Source organism: Saccopteryx bilineata, chromosome 6 (genome assembly GCF_036850765.1).
Source record: "Saccopteryx bilineata isolate mSacBil1 chromosome 6, mSacBil1_pri_phased_curated, whole genome shotgun sequence".
NCBI classification, from domain to species: domain Eukaryota; kingdom Metazoa; phylum Chordata; class Mammalia; order Chiroptera; family Emballonuridae; genus Saccopteryx; species Saccopteryx bilineata.
In genome coordinates, this window is record NC_089495.1 from 201,067,766 (window position 1) to 201,091,375 (window position 23,610).

At 44.4% G+C, this 23,610-nt stretch overlaps 1 protein-coding gene and 1 non-coding gene across 5 annotated transcripts in view; both read left to right on the forward strand.

Annotated features, from left to right (window-relative positions):
- RBL1 (RB transcriptional corepressor like 1) overlaps nucleotides 1-7,860 on the forward strand; it is a 54,755-nt gene extending 46,895 nt beyond the window's left edge. For 2 of the 4 annotated variants that reach the window (XM_066235716.1, XM_066235718.1), the window contains exons 20-22: nucleotides 1,715-1,866; nucleotides 3,120-3,284; nucleotides 5,171-7,860. In XM_066235716.1, coding sequence (XP_066091813.1) covers nucleotides 1,715-1,866; nucleotides 3,120-3,284; nucleotides 5,171-5,341 — 488 coding nt within the window. In that variant the 3' untranslated portion in view covers nucleotides 5,342-7,860. The remainder of the gene's footprint in view (nucleotides 1-1,714; nucleotides 1,867-3,119; nucleotides 3,285-5,170) is intronic. The other 2 variants (XM_066235717.1, XM_066235719.1) reach the window with 1 other exon arrangement.
- Nucleotides 7,861-17,275: 9,415 nt separating this feature from the next.
- LOC136309712 (U6 spliceosomal RNA) lies at nucleotides 17,276-17,382 on the forward strand. The gene has a single exon (XR_010726364.1). It is a non-coding gene; the product is annotated as a U6 spliceosomal RNA (small nuclear RNA).
- Nucleotides 17,383-23,610: the final 6,228 nt, after the last annotated feature.

Here is a 23,610-nt window from a genome sequence, read left to right on the forward strand (position 1 = left end):
AGAATGAAAAAGACATTCAAATTGGGACTGAGATCCCTATGGAGATTTCCTGGGCTGCTTGGCCTTTGGACCATGTTTGAATTTTCTAGGTTTTCTAAGGTGAAACATGCTTTTATCCCATGTCCTCGGTGTTTGTAGGCCAGTGTATTAAGAATGAGAACTTTTTCCCATATGATAAATTCTTTTTAATTGCCAGTGGTTTTCTTTGCTCCTATAAGCTGATGATTCTTGTGTGTATAAGTAGGCAGTGGCTGGTAATACTCTTCCTGAAAAAAGAGGAGAATAAGGTTTTGCCTGGTGTCATAAGCCAGGGTTTCTCAACTGCCGGTCCACAGTGGTCCGCCAGAAATTTCATGCTGGTCCACAAAGGAGTTCACCACTGTGATGTACAAAGATTATAAATCCAGTGATCTTAGTTGAATTCACTTATGCTCAGGGTGATTTCTGCCTTAGTGGTCCCTGAAATAATTTTTTTTTTAAGAGAGGGGAGAGAGAGGGAGAGGGAGGAGAGAGAGAAGGGGAGAGGAGCTGGAAGCATCAACTCCCATATGTGCCTTGACCAGGCAAGCCCAGGGTTTCTAACTGGCGACCTCAGCATTTCTAGGTCGACGCTTTATCCACTGCGCCACCACAGGTCAGGTCTGAAATAATTCTTATTTTCACCATTCCCCAAGTATAAAAAGGTTGAAAACCACTGTCACAAACTATCCCAGAATTACAACAATATATAGGAAAGTACCTTAAGGCAAGTTGTTATTTTGCAACTAAAGGTACTAGCTATAAACTGAGCACTAATGTTCCTATTGTGCATGGGGAAGTTAGGATCTTGGAAAACCTGTCATCTGCCATGTATTTGCAAAAAAGTAAACAAGCATTTCATCGTGCTTCTTGACCTATGAGGATATGCAGACATGCCTTTTAGAGTCTCCACTTTCTCAAAGAACCAATCTGAATACGTGCAGGCCTTTTTGTCCCCCTACTCTCAGGGTTTCCCCTGCCACCCATACTTAGAGCCTACTTTAGTTGAACCCCAACCCAGAACTGGTGCTCCTCTAAGGGCCGCCAGTGACAGTGAGCTCAGAAGGTGTGGTTGCTGAAGTGCTATCTAGAGAAAGCATGCTACCTTCGGTTTATATGTTTCTATTTCTGAGATTCCAGATTAATTCATGCAAAACATTTGTAGGTTTCTGAACCTTTTCTAAAAACATTAATTGCTTTACATAAAGAGTTGTGTTTAGCCTGACCGGGCGGTGGCACAGTGGATAGAGCATCGGACTGGGATGCGGAAGGACCCGGGTTCGAGACCCTGAGGTTGCCAGCTTGAGTGCGGGCTCATCTGGTTTGAGCAAGGCTCACCAGCTTAAACCCAAGGTCGCTGGTTCCAGCAAGGGGTTACTCGGTCTGCTGAAGGCCCGTGGTCAAGGCACATGTGAGAAAGCAATCAATGAACAACTGAGGTGTTGCAACGCGCAATGAAAAACTGATGATTGATGCTTCTAATCTCTCTGTTCCTGTCTGTCTGTCCCTGTCTATCCCTCTCTCTGACTCACTCTCTGTCTCTGTAATAAATAAATAAATAAATAAAATTATTAAAAAAGTCAAAAAAAAAAAGAGTTGTGTTTATTTGATGTTTTTTATATTGTAGAGAGAGATATAATTTAAATAATCAACTTACATATTAAAGTACATCTAGCACAACACTGACTTCTTTTAGCAGACTTGGAAGATGTTACAAGAACACCTGATTGTTCCAGTGCATCAGTAAGAGAGGAAAGAGGCGATCTGATCAAATTCTACAATACAGTATATGTAGGAAGGGTGAAGTCATTTGCGTTGAAATATGATTTGTCAAATCAGGACCATATGGTATGTAATATTTTACTGCTTTATTAATATCATGGTCACAGTTGGATTACTGTGAGTTTATTTTGCTGTATAAGTGTTTCAGGGTTAAAGCCTCACTAATTCATTATATAGGAGAAAATATACTAGTTTATAATTAATCAGAGAATAGCTAAAGCTCTGATACAGCAGAGACCGGAGGGACTCATGGAAATTTTATCCATACTGTGATTATGGCGCTAGGAATGGTGTATACATATGGGCAAGGACTAGATGGGAACACAGAAATCCCCCCCCCCAAAATTAATTCTGGTCACTTTTCTCTTGTTTTTTATTTCTGTTATTATATTTATGACGTGAATGTTTTTCTCAAAATGAGAAAAAGAAGTAGGCTCAGGCGCTAAGAAATTTGTATGCAGCTCCTAGATTTGGCAGTGCCAGCAGCAGGTTTGTCAAGTGGTATCACCAGTGTATGAACTGAGTTGATTCCAGTGGACCAGACTTGTCATAAGGAAGAGGGACATAGTAGAAGCTTTCTTTCGAGGACTGTGCTGTCTTGTCTATTCTCAGAGGCCATGACTGCTCATCCTACTACTCTGTCAGTTCTAGCTCCCGTCATACGCGATGCTGTGACTATCTTGGTGAGCAGCCAGCTGAAACTAGTTTTGTTAGCTTCCAGTCAAGATGAAAATGAAACCATAATTAAGGAGCCATCTTTGTTTATGCTTGGAATGGAAACATTCTGCTGAATATTAAAAGTACAGAGCCTGCTCACCTGTTTCTAAATCTTTTGCATTTTAATATAAAGTCTTAACATTTCATTATCAGATTTATTCCTTGTTGGACTCTTCCTGCTGGCTCACAGAATTCTCTGCCACTCTTTTATGCTCTCTGCTGCTACTTTTGTTGGGGGTATGTGTGTGTCGAGAGGCTCAGGCGCTTTTTTACTGCCAGTGTTCCTCACCACTACTTTCTCAGTGTGGACGTGGGGTTTCCACTCCCAGCTTACTGCTTACGGTGTCTTACTCAGAATTCTTCAGGATTTCCTGAGACATCCAGGAAAGCCAATTTTAGTTTCTTAGTAATTGTTGAAAAATTAGGTAATGAGCCATTTCTTTGCTTTTTTCAGCCACAAATGAGCTTTTACAATCTTAACTGACTCCTAACTAGGAGTTGCCGATAAGAATAAAAATATGGTGGAATTTTACAAAATGGTGGAATTCCAAAAAGGAAAGAAAACTTTTATCTTAACCCAGCTTACTTTGGGGTTACTTCAGGTGGAAGCGCCGCCACTTTCTCCTTTCCCGCACGTGAAGCAGCAGCCCGGCTCGCCGCGCCGCGTGTCCCAGCAGCACTCCATCTACGTGTCCCCGCACAAGACCGGGGCCAGCCTCACACCCAGGACGGCGCTGCTGTACAGGTTCAGCGGCAGCCCTTCCAAGGTAAGCGGCACGCAGACAGCTCCGGAACAGCTTCCGTGCATGTGGTGAAACTGGACTTCAGATTGCTAATTAGCAGTCTTTAATCTTGCTCTTTTTTTTTTCTTTTTTTTTGCATAGTTACTACTAATAAATAGGAACTGTTACTATGGCAAGGTTCTCACTGGTGCACTGAACTGTGTACTCAGTTGAGGTAGTTCAATCCATTACTGTGGACAAGGTACTGGAGGAGTTCACTGCAAGATGCCAGTGTATCTCCCTGCTCCAGCATAACCCTGGGAAGGGACCAGTAAGGCGACACCAGGGAACATTAAGTTTAAAGAAAGCATTGAAAAATGAAAGTTCATTTGGTAGATAGTAACAAGGCAGTAAAAAAGTCCGAAAAGAGGTCTCTTATTTACACAGCTTTGTACTTAATCTCTATGTTTATTCCTGTACAACAATAGAGATGTGACAGGGACATGATTGCTGTTTTTTGATATTTCAAGGGCTGTCAAGCAGTTATGTTCAGTTTGTCTCCAGAAGCCAGAATCACTGCCACTTGGAAGAAATTACACTGGGACAGATTGTAACTCAGTCCAAATACAAGTGCAGCCCCTTAACTCATGATTTTACTCATTTATAAGTTTCCCTTAACTCATGATTTTACGAAGTTTCCCTTAACTCTGATTTTCTCATTCAGTTTCAGTTTCACAAACATCTATTTAGTTCCCACTATACTTAGCAAACAAAGCACACTGAGATAGGGTACCTCACAGATTTGCATTTCCTTTTCATATAAGTTGATTTCCCATAAGGATGTTTAGAAGAGATTCTTTCATGAAATCAGAAATGGGACCAATTAACTTCGAAGGCATTTATTTCAAACCCATAGGTCACAATCACCTGAGAAGCTTCTTGAACACAAATGCCTGTTTGATAGGCCTACTGAATCACAGAACTGACAGTTAGCTTCCCTGCACAATTGTGATGCTCAGATTCTAGGAAACATTTCTCTAAGGCCTTCCTACTGAGAGTGTTGATCACAGACCAGCAACATCAGCATCACTTGGGAGCATTTTACACCAGCCCTGCTGAATCTGAATCTGCATTTTTAACAAGATCCCCAGATGCTCAGTAGATACATTACAGTTTCAAAGGCATTAATCTAGCTCAGTGGTAGTCAACCTGGTGTCTAACGCCCACTAGTGGGCGTTCCAGCTTTCATGGTGGGCGGTAACAGAGCAACCAAAGTATAAATAAAAAGATTTAACTATAGTAAGTTGTTTTATAAAGATTTATTCTGCCAAACTTAGCGAAAATCCAACAAACAGTACTTGGTAAGTAATTATTATTATATGCTTTCACTTGCTGTAACTCTGCTTTATAAATTTTATAAAGTAAAGTTACTTCCCTACTTTATAAATCACCATGACTGTGGAACCGGTCGGCGGTTAGAAAATTTTACTACTAACAGAGATACAGAAGTGGGCGGTAGGTATAAAAAGGTTGACTGCCCTGCTCTAGGAGGTGGGTCTCAAACTTTAGGGAGCATCAGAATCACCTGGAAGGCTGGGTAAAATGGATTTCTGGGTGCATGCCCAATGTGTGAGTCATTAGATGTAGAGTAAGGCTTGTAATTTACATTTCTACTAAGCTCCTAGATGCCTCTGCTGCATCTGCTCTGTGTCCACACTTTGAGAACTGTTATAAGGTAAATTCAGTTTCTAAAACCCCTGAAAAGATTAGTTCTAATTACCTTTATTCAGTTGGCTTTGATTCAAAAAATAATCATCTGTACCCCATTGTTTAGCTTTGGACACAGGATAGAGGGCAGGAAAAAGCAGTTAGCTTAGTTCAATGCTACTGTTTCCCCTTTTAACTCATGCATGTCCTCTGTTTTTGCACAGAGTTTGAAAGATATCAACAACATGATAAGGCAAGGTGAACAGAGAACCAAGAAGCGAGCAATAGCCATTGATGGTGATGCAGAATCACCTGCCAAACGCCTCTGTCAAGAAAATGATGATGTTTTACTTAAAAGACTGCAGGATGTTGTTAGTGAAAGAGCAAATCATTAGTGCCTTTCCTGTTTCTATGATAAAAGCACTTTCAGGTGGTTCTTCGGGAAGTTGGGGTTCTAGCCTTCAAAACTTTCAGCCCTTAGATGGTAAATATCACTGAGTTATAAGAAAAATTACATGCTTTTTAAAAAACATTCATTTAAAATGTAGCTGACAGGTGTATTTTGAATGTTTTAAGTGCCTTTTAAATATATTAACTCTTCTATAATTTTTTAGTTTTTAAGATGAAATAAGGAGAAACCTCAAAAAATCTTTAGCTTCCTTTTTAAAATAATTAAATGTCTCCACCTTCTGTGCTTTGTAATATGAGGGTCAATAATCTAATTTTCATAAGTGTGCTCCAAGATACTTGTGTCTCAATTTAATATTCAGCAGGAGTTGTTTCCCATAGCAGCTGGGCCAGAGGATGATGCACCGGCCTGTCTCTGACCCGCTGTGGTAGTTGCACATCTAGGTACCACTACCATTCTAGGTTTTCTGGATCCCTTCTCCTGCCCTTTCTTTCCTTGAATAGAAGCAGATTTGTACCTGAGCACAATCCTATGCCCTCTTAGCCTGGTGTCAAAACCTAATGAAAGCAAAACTTGCTCCTTTTTAAACTACTACCATTTTGTTTTCTGAACCATTAACTTAACTATACATGATTATATTCCATAATATAATTCTCAAAACAGGAAGCTGCTTCTCAAGCCAGTAAACTAAAATACAGATAATTTTTATTTTTTAATTTTTGGACAGAGACAGACAGAGGAACAGATAGAAACAGACAGAAAGGGAGAGAGATGAGAAGCATCAATTCTTCCTTACAGGACCTTAGTTGTTTATTGATTGCTTTTTCATATGTACTTTGACCGGGGGCTACAGGAGAGCAAGTGACCCCTTGCTCAAGCCAGCGACCTTGGCCTCAAGCCAACAACCTTGTGCTTCAAACCAACGACCCTGCACTCAAGCTAGTGAGCCTGCACTCAAGCCAGATGCGCTCGCACTCAAGCCAGTGACATCAAGGTTTCACACCTGGGTCCTCTGCGTCCCTGTCCGATGCCCTATCCACTGCGCCACCCCTGGTCAGGCCAGATAAGAAGTTTTAGAAACTAAATATCCTATTTAGTGAGGTAGCACCGTGATAATGTATAAAATACTATTTTTGAGTTCATCATAATGTTAGTCATTCTCAATGTCTAATTGATTCCCAATGAATAATTGAACCTTTTTCTAAACCACATTGACATCCTCTCATACCTTATAATTATAAATTACATCAGTAAAACAGCTGGTTATTATTTCCCCTGTTTGTTCTCAGTATTATCAGTGTCTTGTGAGCTTCCCATTAGGATCTGATCACTGGGGCCCCATAAAGATGTTTTCTAGAACTAGGTAAGGGGGTGCAGCTTTTCAAAGAATCAACTGCTCGCCTGACCTGTGGTGTCGCAGTGGATAAAGCATTGACCTGGAATGCTGAGGTCACCAGTTTGAAACCCTGGGCTTGCCCGGTCAAGGCATATATGGGAGTTGATGCTTCCTGCTCCTCCCTCCTCTCTCTCTTTTTCTCTTCCTCTTTCTCTCTCTAAAAAATTAATAAATTTAAAAGAATCAACTGTTCAATATTCACTTTTTCTAGTGTATTTTCAGTATCTGGAAGGATATGGATAAGCCATTCTTAATTATTTTTGAGAAAATGCTATCAAATGTATATATTTTTTGACTGAAAATCTTATTTTTTAAAATGCAAAGTGTTTAACTTACCCTATGTCTAACCTTGGTTAATTTGTTTTGGGGTTTTTTTTTTGTATTTTTCTGAAGCTGGAAACAGGGAAAGACAGTCAGACAGACTCCTGCATGCGCCCAACCGGGATCCACCCGGCATGCCCACCAGGGAGCGATGCTCTGCCCCTCCGGGGCGTCGCTCTGTTGCGACCAGAGCCACTCTAGCACCTGGGGCAGAGGCCAAGGAGCCATCCCCAGCGCCCGGGCCATCTTTGCTCCAATGGAGCCTTGGCTGCGGGAAGGGAAGAGAGAGACAGAGAGGAAGGAGAGGGGGAAGGGTGGAGAAGCAGATGGGCGCTTCTCCTGTGTGCCCTGGCCGGGAATTGAACCCGGGACTTCCGCACGCCAGGCCGATGCTCTACCACTGATTCAACCGGCCAGGGCCTAACCTTGCTTAATTTGAATTAATCTAACACTTGTCTATAAATCAGTAATTACTGTTGTCTGAAATTTTATTTTTAACTTGTAAACAGAAAAGTGATTTGGGTCACATTTTACTTTTCTGAAAATTATATCCTCCTTTTTTTGTGTAGTATCTACACATGTTATAAGCCAAATGACATCAAGTCTGTCTTGAACTCTTGTATATATTTTTATGTAGCTATAACTGTTGTATCATTTTCATCTTCATTATTAATGTGCAGAATGTAAGTGAGCGTTTGTACATTGCATTAGAAACTCTGGACACGTTTTATCAGTTTTCAAACTTAATATTAGTGTATATAAACTTGTTAATAAAACATTGGAGTTCTGAGATTATTGAAAAAAATATATTTGTGTTCTTTTTTTTTTCTTTCTTTCTTTTTTTTTTTGTATTTTTCCGAAGCTAGAAACGGGGAGAGACAGTCAGACAGACTCCCGCATGCGCCCGACCGGGATCCACCAGGCACGCCCACCAGGGGGCGATGCTCTGCCCACCAGGGGGTGATGCTCTGCCCCTGGGGGGGGGTCGCCACGACCAGAGCCACTCTAGTGCCTGGGGCAGAGGCCAAGGAGCCATCCCCAGCACCCGGGCCATCTTTGCTCCAATGGAGCCTCGCCTGCGGGAGGGGAAAAGAGAGACAGAGAGGAAGGAGAGGGGGAGGGGTGGAGAAGCAGATGGGCGCTTCTCCTGGTGTGCCCTGGTCGGGAATTGAACCCAGGACTTCTGCACGCCAGCCCGACACTCTACCACTGAGCCAACCGGCCAGGGCCTATATTTGTGTTCTTATCTGTGTGGCTAGAAGCAATTGTGCAACTATTTAGAATCTACATCTCTTTAAATATCTGCTTTAGCCCTGACTGGGTAGGCCAGTTGGTTAGAGTGTCATCCCATATGCCAAGGTTGCAGGATTAATCCCCAGTTGGCACACACAAGAATCAATCAATGAGTGCATCAATAAGTGGAACAACAAACTGATGCTTCTCTTTATCTCACCTGCTCAGAGAACAGCTTTTGGTGAGCCATCCAGAGGAGTGTGGACCTCAGTAAGTCCGAAGGCCTAGGCTCAGGTCCCATCTGCCTGGGGCATGCTGACCCCAGAGCAGGACTGTGGGGTCTTCCCAGCAGCTGCTGAGAGCTTTTCTCGCCGAGTTTCCCTACACTCCTCAGGGTGTCAGCCACCTGAAACGCTTGGCTGGTGAAAGGAAACAGGTTTGGGGGAGTGGCCGAACACCAAGACTGGGTGAGTTGAACCAGTGTGTACACTGGGGGTCCACTATCCCTGCTGCTTGGGCTTCAGGGCACGTGGGTCCAGTTAGGACCGCTTGTAGTGTTGGTTGGAAGGAAATAAGGTGTTAGGAGTGGCCTATGAGCACTTGGAATAATGGAATTATGGATCCAAGTATTTATATGTCCCCACTTTGGGGTCTTTACATGGTTTGTACTTTGGTGCCATTGGGTTGTTCTGTTTCAACTCCTGAAGGGAACCCATTGGGCCGAATTTTAGCAGATTGGTCTGTATACAGCTATAATTCAATGACTAAGAAGGAATTGGTTTTCTATTGTAACACTGCTTGGCCTATGTATACTTTAGACCAGTAGTTTTCAACCTCTTTACACCTGGGGACCAGTGAAAATAGAAGTATTTCAAGGACCACTAAGGCAGAAATCACTCTGCGCACAAATGAATTTGACTAAGATCATTGGGTCTATCATCATACAACATCAGGGTAGGTAGCTCTTTCAAGGACCGGCACAAAGTTTGTGGTAGACCATCTGTGGACCAGCAGTTGAAAAACTGTTTTAGAATATGGAGGAAAACGGCCCCTAACTGGTTTCCTAAATCATTATACCATCATTCAGTTAGAATTGTTTTGCCAATGATCAGGGAAATGGGACAGAATTCCTTATGTCCAAGCATTTATGTCTTTACACAAAAAAGATTTAGCAAAGAAAGGGAAGAAATTAATGATGCATGGAAGGAAATCAGCTTAAAAACCCCTCCCTGATAGTAAAAACAGGAAGAGAATGAAAATGATGAAATGAGTCTTTTTAATGAGCTGAACCCAAGGGTCCCAGGCTTAGCAGCTGGGAGATCCCCACCACCCCTCCTGCTAGATGCTCCTGATGTACACTCTCTCCTTAACATCTTGCGAACAGCAAGTGAAAGGCAGCTAGTTCTCGATAAGGCTTAATGAAGAAGCTCACCGTTTCCATCAAGAGAATCCTAACGGGACCCCCAACCCAGCCGGGGAAGTTGCCTGACAGCCCAGCTGGGACTCGAGTGGCAGGGATCTACCTTCCTAGACTACTATAAAAGGTGCACATTGGAAGGGCTTAAGAAAGGAGTGCCTACGCAAAAGAGTCTGTGATACAGGCCATTCAACAGAAACCAAACGAAGATCATTCTGAATTTTTAGAAAAGATCTATCAGACTGATCAAAAGCCCACTGATGCTGATCCACTGGCACCAGAAAGGTCCGGATGGTAAACATGACTTTTATTGAGGAATAATGTGCTCCAGATATCAGAAGGGAGCTCCAACATTCTGGGCATTGGGAATGAATCTCTCCCAGCTGGTGGACATAGCTTTTCAAGTTACCATTACAGAGAAACAGGGAAATTAAATCAGGCCACCGTTTTCTTAGAAACAGTGCAAGGGCCCTGGCTGGTTGGCTCAGCGAAGAGTGTTGGCCTGGCGTGTGAAGTCCCAGGTTTGATTCCCGGCCAGGGCACACAAGAGAAGCACCCATCTGCTTCTCCACCCTTCCCCCTCTTCTTTCTCTCTGTCTCTCTCTTCCCCTCCTGCAGCCAAGGCTCCATTGGAGCTAAGTTGGCCTGGGCGCTGAGGATGGCTCCATGACTGCTGCCTAAGGCGCTAGAATGGCTCTGATTGCAGCGGAGCAACACCCCAGATGGGCAGAGCATTTCCCCCTGGTGGGCATACCGGGTGGATCCCGGTCAGGCGCATGCTGGAGTCTGTCTCTCTGCCTCCCCGCTTCTCACTTCAGAAAAAAAAAAAGAGCGAGAGAGTGCAGGAAAACCGGAGAGGTGAGACCCAAAAGGAAGGAGGGAAGACCCACTAGGTGCCAATCAATGTGCCTGTTGCAAGGAGGAGGGCCATTGGAGAAGTGCTGGAGACTCAGAGAAAAATAAAAAGGATAGAAACTCTCAGAAAGTTCAGCTGCGGTGCCAACTACTGGAGTGACTGTACAATTACAAAACAGATGTTTCTTCAACCTCTAGAATGCAAGCTTGAGGATCAAAAACTTACCCGTAGTTTTCTCCACATGCCAGACTGTCCCATTCCATCGCTGGGCCAGATCTACTTTGTTAGTTGCACACACAGATAAAGTCTTTCCCTGAGTAGCAGCAGCTGTGTTTAAAGAGTCCCACCAGAACATGCTCTCCGGCTCCAGGGGCTCCTGGCTTGCCCAGAGGGACCCAGAGGTGAACTCTTCTCAACCGAGATGTAGGAGCAGGTTGGTCAAGCCATTTGGACTCAGAATCACAGGTGGGTGGTTAATATCCAACCTGTAAAAAGGAACTTGAGAGAAGGGGCACAGATCCCACGGAAGATGAAAGGCAAGAAATTGGACTTGGGGGCCTGACAGGGAGGTGGTGCAGTGGATAGAGCGTCGGACTGGGATGCGGAAGACCCAGATGCGAGACTGAGGTTGCCAGCTTGAGCGAGGGCTCATCTGGTTTGAGCAAAACCTCACCACCTTGAGCCCAAGGTTGCTGGCTCGAGCAAGGGGTTACTCAGTCTGCTGCAGGCCCGCGGTCAAGGCACGTATGAGAAGGCAATCAATGAACAACTAAGGTGTTGCAGCAGTGACTGTTATGTCTGTCTGATCCATACAAAGTGCATCAGCAAAAAAACCGGCATATCCTAATATTCCTTCAGCAATATGACCTATTGTGGGACACTCCCAGTTCCAGTTTTCAATGGTTTTATTTCTTCTAAGGAGAAAGAAAGTGAACATGGTGAGCAAGTATATTTTGATAAGATGCATGAGAAAATGGTTGTAGAATCTGAAGGGTCTTCTGATGCCAAGCAGTCATTAACCCCTCAGCAGTTTAGCCAACCTGAATTGAATGACTTAGTAAGAATGACATAAAAATTGTCCTTGACTTTCTGAAGTATGAGGAGCATAACTGGATCATTTGTGTGGATCTTTTTTATCTTTTTTTTTTTTTTTTAGAGAAACTATGGCAGCTTGTGATTATTATTATTTTTTTTTTTCATTTTTCTGAAGCTGGAAACAGGGAGAGACAGTCAGACAGACTCCCGCATGCGCCCGACCAGGATCCACCTGGCACGCCCACCAGGGGCGACGCTCTGCCCACCAGGGGGCGATGCTCTGCCCATCCTGGGCGTCGCCATGTTGCAACCAGAGCCACTCTAGCGCCTGAGGCAGAGGCCACAGAGCCATCCCCAGTGCCCGGGCCATCTTTGCTCCAATGGAGCCTTGGCTGCGGGAGGGGAAGAGAGAGACAGAGAGGAAAGCGCGGCAGAGGGGTGGAGAAGCAAATGGGCGCTTCTCCTGTGTGCCCTGGCCGGGAATCGGACCCGGGTCCTCCGCACGCTAGGCCGACGCTCTACCGCTGAGCCAACCGGCCAGGGCCGTGATTATTTTTTTTTAAAGATTTTATTTACTCAATTTCCAGAGAGGAAAGAGAGAGAGAGAAAGAAGGAGGAGGAGCAGGAAGCATCAACTCCTATATATAGCTTGACCAGGCAAGCCCAGGGTTTTGAACCGGCGACCTCAGTTTTCCAGATCAACGCTTTATCCCACTGTGCCACCACAGGTCAGGCTATTTGTGTGGATCTTAAAATGGTAAATTTCCTGCTAGGACAACAGAGCAGTTTCACGAAGTATTCTTGCTTTCTATGTTTGTGGGACAGCTCAGGAGAAACACTGGTCACAGAAGGAGTGGCCAAAACGTGAAGCTCTGGAAGTAGGGATGCAAAATATTGTGAATGAACCTGTAGTTAATTGAGACAGGATCATTTTTCCCCCACTTCACATCAAACTTGGCTTAATGAAGCAGTTTGTTCAGGTTTTGAATAGAGAAAGTGAATGCTTTCAACATATTATTTCTGCTTTTCCTGCCTTGTCTTTTGAGAAGATAAAAGCAGGTGTATTTGATGGACCTCAAATTCGAACCCTCATACATGACAAAGAAATTGGCAGGAAGATGAATAAGGAGGAGAAAGCAGCATGGCAGTCTTTTGTGGCAGTTACAAAGAACTTCCTTGGCAACAAAAAAGCAGAAAACTATGAACTTCTGGTTCAAAGGATGCTATTGGCTTTCTGCGACATTGGATGTAACATGAGCGTTAATATTCACTTCCTGAACAGTCATCTTGATATGTTTCTTGAATATCTTGGAGCTGTTAGTGATGAGCAGACTACTGCTGGAGCATCAAACGAGATTGTCCTCAATAAGTATACAAATGCAAGAGCTACAAACGCAAATTTTAAAAAGTTTTACGCAAATTTTATGATTAAAATAAGTGTTTTAATATGTTCTATTTTGAAATTGTAGACAAATTCTGAAGCAATCATATCTTTTAGTGTATTAGTGTATTTACTGCATTATATAAATTATATTTTTATGAAGATGATGCCCAAAAAGACATTCTACTTCATTATGTTAAACTAAATGTTGAACATTTTACAATAAGATGAAAATGTAAAATCTTGAATTGCAAAAAAAACCTGTAGCTTACAGAGAAAAACTAATGTCAGATTTGAGATCAGCACACTCGAATTAGGTAAAAACAAGTGTTTTTGTGGATGCAACAAAAATTTTGTTCCCCAGTGTGACAAAGTTTATTCCAGCAGACCAGATATATTGGACCACAACTGACAGAAACTGCCTGAGAATTCAATACAGATGGCAGTTTCATGGGGAATGATCAACGAAGAACCAGGTACACAGCAGTCACCCATAGGCAAGATAATAGAAGCCCAGGCCCTTGTTGTAGAACGCCAGCACAAAAGGCCGAACAGCCCTGGCCGGTTGGCTCAGTGGTAGAGCATTGGCCTGGCGTGCAGAAGTCCCTGGTTCGATTCCCGGCCAGGGCACACAGGAGAAGCGCCCATCTGCTTCTCCACCCCTCCCCCTCTCCTTCCTCTCTGTCTCTCTCTTCCCCTCCAGCAGCCGAGGCTCCATTGGAGCAAAGATGGCTGGGGCGCTGGGGATGGCTCCTTGGCCTCTGCCCCAGGCTCTAGAGTGGCTCTGGTCTCGACAGAGCAACGCCCCAGAGGGGCAGAGCATGCCCCCTGGTGGGTGTGCCAGGTAGATCCCGGTCGGGCGCATGCGGGAGTCTGTCTGACTGTCTCTCCCCGTTTCTAGCTTCAGAAAAATACAAAAAACAAAAAAAAAAAAAAAAAAAGCCTGACCTGTGGTGTCGCAGTGGATAAAGCGTCGACCTGGAAATGCTGAGGTCGCCGGTTCAAAACCCTGGGCTTGCCTGGTCAAGGCACATATGGGAGTTGATGCTTCCAGCTCCTCCCCATCTTCTCTCTCTCCTCTCTCTCTCCCTTTCTCTCTCCTCTCTAAAATGAATAAATAAAATTTAAAAAAAAAAAACAAAAAACAAAAGGCCGAACTAATCACTCTCACCAGAGCCTTAGAATTAGACCAGAGAAAGCATTTTAACATCTACACTGGCTCTAAATATGCCTTCGTGGTAGTGCATGCCCATGGGGCAATGTGGAAAGAAAGAGGGCTCTTAACCTCGGGGAATAAGGATAGCCAACATGCAGAGGAGACTAAAATTGCTAGAGGCAGTGAATCTACTGAACCAGATTGCCTCAGTGCACTGCCCAGGACAGGACACCAGAGGGCTGTTACCACACAAGCCAGAGAAACCAATCGCCAATAAGCAGCAAGACAAGCCTAGGGCCGCCACTTTAACCCCGCCTCTAGATTAACAGATCCTATGGGCAGTTGCTTCCTTTGCTGCTTGCCTGTTACCGTCTACCTGAGGGACTGCTTCTTCCCCTAAAGGTTTGTTTGCATTAGCAGTGTTTTCCTCATTAGCTTTTCCCATGCTATCTTTAAACTTCTGCTTTATGGGTTTTTTTTAAAGATTTTATTTATTCATTTTAGAGAGGAGAGAGAGAAGGGAGAGAGAGCAGGGAGGAGCAGGAAGCATCAACTCCCATCTGTGCCTTGACTGGGCAAGCCTGGGGTTTTGAACCAGTGACCTCAGCGTTCCAGGTCAACACCTTATCCACTGTGCTACCACAGGTCAGGCAAACTTCTGCTTTTTTGCCATTATCATTCCAACATTTAGTTAGATTAACTATTATGTCTCTGCAGTTAATGAGAAATTGACAGTTAACCTAAGAAATCATCTGTAAATCTTTGGGGATCTTTGGAATAGGAGCCTAAATATGGTTTGGTTTGGTTTGGTTTTGGGTTTGGTTTCTAACTGGGTTTTTGCATTGTATACTAAAGCTTAGAGCTGTGATGGCAAACCTATGACACGTGTGTCAGCACTGACACGAGTAGCCATTTTCGATGACACGCGGCCACATGTGGCCGCATACCAGAGAAGTATGGGGCCACATGCTGAGAAGGACATTTCCTGGCCATGCAGGAGCCGAGGATAAAACATTTGCTGTAGTGTCAACACTCTGTGCTGGAGGTCTGTAGGCCAAAACAACAAAACTCTGGCACAGAGTGTCTAGTTCTGGGACTTCCGGTTAGGCCTTTAGGGGATCTTTGACCCTTTGACCTCACTTCCTGCCGGCAGAGCAGGGAGCAGCAGAATGTGGGGGGGGGGGCGACACACATCTCTGGGGGCCCTGTGATCACCATTACCAGCAACCACATAACCACAGCAACCATCATCCAGTCTAGTGTTCTGGGGTGTCGTGATTTTCTAATTGACCATCATTACTGAGATAAGTGAGGGGGAGGCTGGGAGAGGCGAGGGCCTGTGCTATGGGTGCCGTTTCTGCCATTAGAAATAGCAGCAGCCATCTTCATTTACATAAGATGCAACTTGCAGAATTTCAAGGTGGCATCTGGGCTCAGGTGTTTGTCAACTTGAGGTCAAAGCTTGAGAATCTGGAAAGGTGCCGCTTGGAGAATCAAGAGGAGTACCACTATGAACAGGAAGTTTGGAGTGCCTGGAACCAATTACCAGACACTTTTAGCACCCTGAAAAATATAGCAATGGCTTTACTCACAATTTTTCCTCTACGTACTTTTGTGAGACCTTATTCTCAGCATTAAATAATATCAAAACCAACAAAAGAAACAGATTGACAGCCTGACCTGTGGTGGCGCAATGGGATAAAGCGTCAACCTGGAACACTGAGGTTGCCGGTTCGAAACCCTAGGCTTGCCTGGTCAAGGCACATATGGGAGTTGATGCTTCCTGATCCTCCCCCTTCTCTCTCTCTCTCTCTCTCTCTCTCTCTCCTCTCTCTGAAAATCAATAAATAAAATATTAAAAAAAAAAAAAAAAGAAACAGATTGACAGATGAAGTTAATAGTGCTTGGTTGGGCTTGAAGTGTACAAAATACCAACCTTCAATTGAAGATTTAGCCAATGAAATTCAGCAACAAAAAAGTCACTAATAGCAGGTTAGTTAAAGAATTCCCCCTCCCCCTCACTTATCTTAGTTCATGGGACCCCACACAAGTTAAATAATATCAAGACCAACAAAAGAAACCAACTGACAGATGAACAAAGAAGTCACAAAGCAGGTATGTTAAATAATTAGTTTTTGGTTTATTAAATATAGTCATATATTACAATTATAAATTTTTGTTATTTAAACTATAAATATCAAAAAATTATGGGTTTTTTCTCGAAGTGACATACCACCCGAGTTATGCTCGGTGTTCTGGCAAATTTCGACACACCAAGTTCAAAAGATGGCCTATCACTGGCTTAGAGAGAGAAAGGGATGTGGACCCTCATAGTCCCTCCCTCCTGATCAGAGATACCTCTTACAGGGGACGTTGAAGGTACGGATAGAGTTTCTGCCGTGACCTTATGCCCATGGGAGAAGGCATTGCAGGTTCCTCAAGTCCCATCCTACTTGGTCCCTGAAGCCCTGAAGTCGCATTCAGGCTGTGGGTTGCCCTGGCAGGCAAGGCTTGGTCTACATTTTCCCTTCTTCCTTCCTTCTCTCTCCTTTCTTTTTTCTTTTTTTTTTTTTTTTTTTTTGCATTTTTCTGAAGCTGGAAATGGAGAGACAGTCAGACAGACTCCCGCATGCGCCCGACCGGGATCCACCCGGCACGCCCACCATGGGGCAACGCTCTGCCCACCAGGGGGCGATGCTCTGCCCATCCTGGGCGTCGCCATGTTGTGGCCAGAGCCACTCTAGCGCCTGAGGCAGAGGCCACAGAGCCATCCCCAGCGCCCGGGCCATCTTTGCTCCAGTGGAGCCTTGGCTGTGGGAGGGGAAGAGAGAGACAGAGAAGAAGGCGTGGCGGAGGGGTGGAGAAGCAAATGGGCGCTTCTCCTATGTGCCCTGGCCAGGAATCGAACCCGCATCCTCCGCACGCTAGGCCGACGCTCTACCGCTGAGCCAACCGGCCAGGGCTCTCCTTTCTTTCTTCTCCGCCCCTCTTCACCACCTTGTACTTGAGGGCAAAATGTGCAGTCCCATCTGGGCCGCCATATGTTACTTAGGAATTTGGATTCTTGTCTCTGATTAAAAAGAATTTCGACCAGGGATACTATACTGATAAAAAAAACAAAGGCAGTGCTCGCTTCGGCAGCACATATACTAAAATTGGAACGATACAGAGAAGATTAGCATGGCCCCTGCACAAGGATGACACACAAATTCGTGAAGCGTTCCATATTTAAAAAAAAACAAAAAACAAAGGCAGATTTATTGAGGTTCTGGGGAGGATGAGAGCACTGAGGTAAGGTCCTAGGTTCTGCACCCTGAATGTGGGGCTTGGGCTTTTTATACCTTCAGGGCATGAGAGTTGCTGGGGTTAACCAATCAGCAAGTAAATGAATAGGCTTCTTTTTGGGAACATAGATATTAGGGTACAGTATACGAACACTGATGTCTGGTATATGTCAGCAAAGTAAAGCATTCTGGGATTGTGCAGCACTTAGTATGGGATGCGGGAAGGGACTTGCCCAACCAGGTATTGAGTTTTATCTCTGTGATTTGTGGCTTGGCTTTAGATTGGAAAAACAAAACAATTTTTTAAATTTTTAAATTAATTTTAACGAGAGAGGAAGGTAGAGAGCGAGAAGGAGACAGGAACGTAGATCTTCTCTGTGGTAAGGTACCAAAGAATTGAAAAAATTAATATTTTAGGAGGAACAGTCAGGCTTCTTGCCCCGTCCTTTCTTTTGAGAATGGAGGTTGAAGGAAGTGGGAGTTTCCTGGCTTACAAGGACATACTATGTACTGAGATAAGAAATCCCCTTTTACTAAGAAACTTAAAAGGCATTTTATAATTTAGGCCAAGAATACAAAGAGATTTTGTAAATATGATTTTTATACTTGTGTATGATTTACTCCAACCAGCATGCTTAGGAAGGGCTATTATATTTTTATTTATTAATTTTCGCGAGAGAGGAAGGTAGAGAGCCAGAAAGAGACAGGAACATAGATCTTTGTACTGGGTTTTGAATGAAAAGAGGAAGGAGACTTGGGCCTCCCCCTTCCCCACACCTGGAGGAAGAAGGTAAACTGCTAGCCAGGTACAGAAAAGGGAGGAAAGATTTGAGTGGCCCTTTCCTCTCCCCTTTCTTTCTCCTTAATGGGCGATTTACAAAAGCTTATCCTCTAACATCATGTAAGCGCCCCCCATCCTGAAATCCTGCAATTGATGTATGTACCTAGACAAAGGGATGGCAGATAGACACTAAAAGATTTGGGGATGTCTTTTGATATGTAAAACATTTTTTGCTATTGTGTTACCTTGTAAGTTTTAATATGTAGGAATGTTTTTTATAGATCCTAGACAAATGTTACAAGCTTGTTAATGATTGATTATTATTATTATTATTTTTGTATTTTTCTGAAGCTGGAAACGGGGAGAGACAGACAGACTCCCACATGTGCCTGACCGGGATCCACCCAGCACGCCCACCAGGGGGCGATGCTTTGCCCATCCTGGGCTTCCGCTATGTTGCAACCAGAGCCAGTCTAGCGCCTGAGGCAGAGGCCACAGAGCCATCCCCAGCCCCCGGGCCATCTCTGCTCCAGTGGAGCCTTAGCTGCGGGAGGGGAAGAGAGAGACAGAGAGGAAGGAGAGGGGGAGGGGTGGAGAAGCAGATGGGCGCCTCTCCTGTGTGCCTTGGCCGGGAATTGAACCTGGGACTTCTGCACGCCAGGCCAACGCTCTACCACTGAGCCAACCAGCCAGGGCCAATGATTGATTATTGTTCCCCTTTCCTTTTCCCTTCCCCCAACCTGTATGTGGTCAAGTCTATAGAATGAGCTGCAAGACTATTTGATGACACAGCACGATTTGGGTCAGCTAAACTCCGTGTTAGTCATATGCAGCTGGATTAATCAATAGAACTCCTCAAAAATTCATTTGGATTTGGTGTCTCTACGTAAACCCGCGGAAGTAAGGTACGGTACTTTACAACAGCTCCTGTATGTACCCCAACTGAGGATCGAACCAGCAACCTCTGTGCTTCCAGATGCTGTTCCAACCAACTGAGCTATTCTGCCAGGGCTGAAAAACAAATTTAAAAGAAGTTAGTTCCTGGACCATTGTTTTATAGCTACCTATTGATAAATGCCGTCGTTATGGCAGGGCTTGACTTGATGGAGTCATTTTTGGGAATCTTTTATTCTACTTGACTCAGCATTAAGTACATTCATATTGCCCTGCTACCCATCTCCAGAACGTTTTCATCTCGCAAAACTGAAACTGTCTAATCCTTACATGACTCCCGTTACCCCTTCTCTCTGCTCCTAGCTACAAGCACTGCATGTCTGTGTGTTTCGGAACTCTAGATACCTGTAAGTGGAATCATACAGTATTTGTCTTTTGTCACCGGTTTGTTTTACTGAGCATAACATGCTCAAGATTCATCCATGTTGTAACATGTCAGAATTTACTTCCTTTTGAGGAGCCACTGCACCACTTCACCCGCAGGTGTTGTAAGGTACCAAAAACTACAGAATTAATATTATTGATAATATTTTAAGAGGCATGAAGAACATTTCATTAATTTGGGTTAAGGTGTGCAGAGAAATTGTGAGAAATAGTCTCTGTACTGTGTGATTGGCATGACCAGGATGGCCCTTAGCATTGCATTATAAATGCAAAGGGGAGGAAAACATGGATTCCCAGACATTCCACCACACCTGTGGGGAAAGGGGTGAATGGCTAGCCAGGTACAGGGAGAGAAAGCCAAAATAAACCTTTTCTTATAGCAATGAGCCATTTGCGGGCATTTGTCCCCACAGAAACTACCTCTCCTATGTAAATGCATGTGGTTAATGTTAGGTTCAAGGAAGTGTGCTGTGGCTGCCAGAGTCTAACTCTTCGAGAAAAAAAAGGAACAGGGAAGTGCTGACAAGGTCCCTGTGAGGCCGAGAACAAACAGGTCAGCACAAAGTTGGGCGACTATGAGTCAGAGAGCCTTATCAGAAGTTTATGTTTGAAATTCTCCACTGAGCTATGCCCCCCCCCGTTGCTATGCTGCGCGCGACCTCCCTAGCAAATAGCTAACTGCCACATCTGCTTCTGTATAATACTTGCTCAGCCTAGATAGCCACCCTATAAAAAGGAGCCATTTTAGAAGCTCAGGGCTGCAGTGCTCCCCTGTGTGGGTTGCCTGCAGTCCCTGTGCAGGTTTGCAATAAAACTTATAGGCCCTGGCCGGTTGGCTCAGTGGTAGAGTGTCGGCCTGGCGTGCAGAGGTCCCGGGTTCAATTCCCGGCCAGGGTACACAGGGGAAGCGCCCATCTGCTTCTCCGCCCCTCCCCCTCTCCTTCCTCTCTGTCTCTCTCTTCCCCTCCGGCAGCCGAGGCTCCATTGGAGCAAAGATGGCTGGGGCGCTGGGGATGGCTCCTTGGCCTCTGCCCCAGGCGCTGTAGTGGCTCTGGTCCCAACGGAGCAACGCCCGCCCGGGAGGGGCAGAACATCGCCCCCTGGTGGGTGTGCCGGGTGGATCCTGGTCGGTGCATGCAGGAGTCTGTCTCTCCCCGTTTCTAGCTTCAGAAAAAAAAAAGCCTGACCTGTGGTGGCGCAGTGGATAAAGCGTCGACCTGGAAATGCTGAGGTCGCCGGTTCGAAACCCTGGGCTTGCCTGGTCAAGGCACATATGGGAGTTGATGCTTCCAGCTCCTCCCCCTTCTCTCTCTCTGTCTCTCTCTCCTCTCTCCCCCTCTCTGTCTCTCTCTCTCTCCTCTCTAAAAATGAATAAAATAAATAAATAAATAAACTTTAAAAAAAAGAAAAAGAAAAAAGAAAAAAAACCCAAACTTATAAAATTCACTTTGGGTTTGCTGTGATCTGTCTCCTGGGATATAACAGTTAACACGTGTGACTCTGGACAGAGAGATGGCAGATAAACACTAGATAATATAGGAATGCCTTTTAATATGTAAAGAGACATCTTTCTACCATTGTGTTGGCTTGTAAATTGTTTTCGCCAAAATGATGTACGGCTTGCAAATTGAACATGGTCCTATCATGTTAAAGGACATATGACTATAACCAATAGTGGTAAAGGGCTCCTAATTACAATTTTTGCTTCTGTACTTCCCACTTTACAATACTATAAAAACTAGGTAGAACAAAGGGCCAGCGCGCTCTCCCTCAGATTTCTGTCGGAGTTGCCGCCGCATGGCCAAGCTAGACAATAAAGCTTTGATGTGTAATCGACGGACTTTGTTCGTGTCTTCAATGTTTCGGGTCCCTCTGGATTGGGCTTAACAACTTTTAAATCTGAGTAATAGTCCATTGGACCTCGGTTCGGCAACCGTGGTACTTGAGTTCTGTCTAGAGAAAAATTCAGAGCCAAGACTCAAAATATGAGAAAGTTCATTTAGAAAATCACAGTGGTGGAGGAAATGGGTTTTAGGTACTTCGGAGAGAAAACGATGCCTGGGCCTGGCCTGTGGTGGCGCAAGCGTCGACCTGGAAATGCTAAGGTCGCCGGTTCAAAACCCTGGGCTTGCCTGGTCAGGGCACATATGGGAGTTGATGCTTCCAGCTCCTCCCCCCTGTCTCTCTCTCCTCTCTCTCCTCTCTCTCTCTCCTCTCTAAAATGAATAAATAAAATAAAAATTAAAAAAAAAAAAAGAAAAAGAAAAAGATTAAAAAAAAAAGAAAGAAAACGATGCCTGGGTTTAGGGGGAGGGGGAGGGGAAAGGTGGACTTTGCTCTTTGGAGGGAAAGCACCCTACGTCCTCCAGCCTAAGGGCTTTAAAGGGCAGAGAGTTCAGGGGAGGGCCCTGGGGAGAATGGCAATTGAATATTCATCACATCTCCAGGGTTAGTAGCCTTTCAGGATCATGGTCTCCACTGATTGGTTGGTGCCAGGGGGTCCTTAATCAATGCAGCTGTTCCTGAGGTCAGTGGAGTCACTTGCCGGGTTTGGCTGTTTTTCTGGGTCTGGAGCTGCAACATAGCTGAGACCTGGCCCATCGACCTTGCTCTGCTCATGTTGTCTAACTGCCTACCACCCTTTCCCCTGGGAAGCATCCTCATCTGTTGTTTCTGTTCTGGAGCAGATCTTCCTATCCCCACCACACACAGAAGAAACTCTGCTTGTTGAAAGGTTTCCATCTTCCAATGACAGTCTTTCTCCCTGTACTTAGTTCTTCTCTTCCAAAATGTCTGTTAAGTATCAAATATAAGAGTCACTAAAGGGGCTTTAAAATGGTCCTGGAGGCCATGAAGGAAGTGGGTCTTGTGCACATCCTCACCGAATGGAACGTAAACTTTTGAACTGGGCAAAATCATAAATTTTCCAGAACAAGAACATCTGCGACTTGTCACTGAAACAGATTTTTGCAATCACTTATATTTAGCTACTCTTAAATTTCTGCTGCCAGCACCAATTAAAATTCTTCATGAATGACTTATGCGAACTTCCCCTTTTTGCCTTTAAAAAACCTCTGGCTGTTGTTCACCAGCCGGACACTGTTTGGGTTGCCACCTGAATCATTATGCTCTGGTTGCAGTTTCTTCTGATACCAAATAAGCACTGTTCTTTTTCTCGGTGTGATTGTTGCCTCCTGCCAGTTTAGGTTAACACCTCTCTTTCAGTTGCCTCCTGGAAACCCCAGGTTCTTCGCCTTTGCTATACCTTCCATAAACTTCCCACCTTAGAAGCCTTAGCACCAGGGCATTGGTGGACCACTGCTCTGCAGACGCAGTGCCACCTAACCAATTCCCCAAGGAGTACTACTCTCCTCCCCAGATTCCAGGGCCAGTTTCCTCCCTGATACTCAGAACACACTAGATAGGGGACTTCACTTCCTTTCAGTCTGTTCAACTATAAATGACACATCTCTTTCAAAGGGATAATGGAGGTTTTCAGTCTTGTAAAAAAAATAAATATTTTTATATTTTATTTTATTTTTTTATTTATTCATTTTAGAGAGGAGAGGGAGAGAGAGAGAAAGAGAGAGAGAGAGAAGGGGGGAGGAGCTGGAAGCATCAACTTCCATATGTGCCTTGACCAGGCAAGCCCAGGGTTTCGAACTGGCGACCTCAGCATTTCCAGGTTGACGCTTTATCCACTGCGCCACCACAGGTCAGGCAGTCTTGTAAAAAAAATAAATAAATAAATTAGAGCATCTTAAACACGAATACACGTATTGGTCTGCTTTAACTCACTATATATGTAAATTATATATGCTTGTTATGCAAATGAAACTCCAAAGGCAAATCCTCCAGTCCCACCCAAGTTATTGAGGTTAAGTAGCCACCTTTATAGAAATTCTGAAACTATTTTCCTTGTTAATAACAGTGATTAACAAGTCCCAAGCACAGGAATGCCTTTAAACCTTCTCCTTAAGTGAGAGAGAGGAAGAGAGACAGGGACAGACAGAAAAGGAAAGAGATGAGAAGCTTCACCTCATAGTTGCAGCACCTT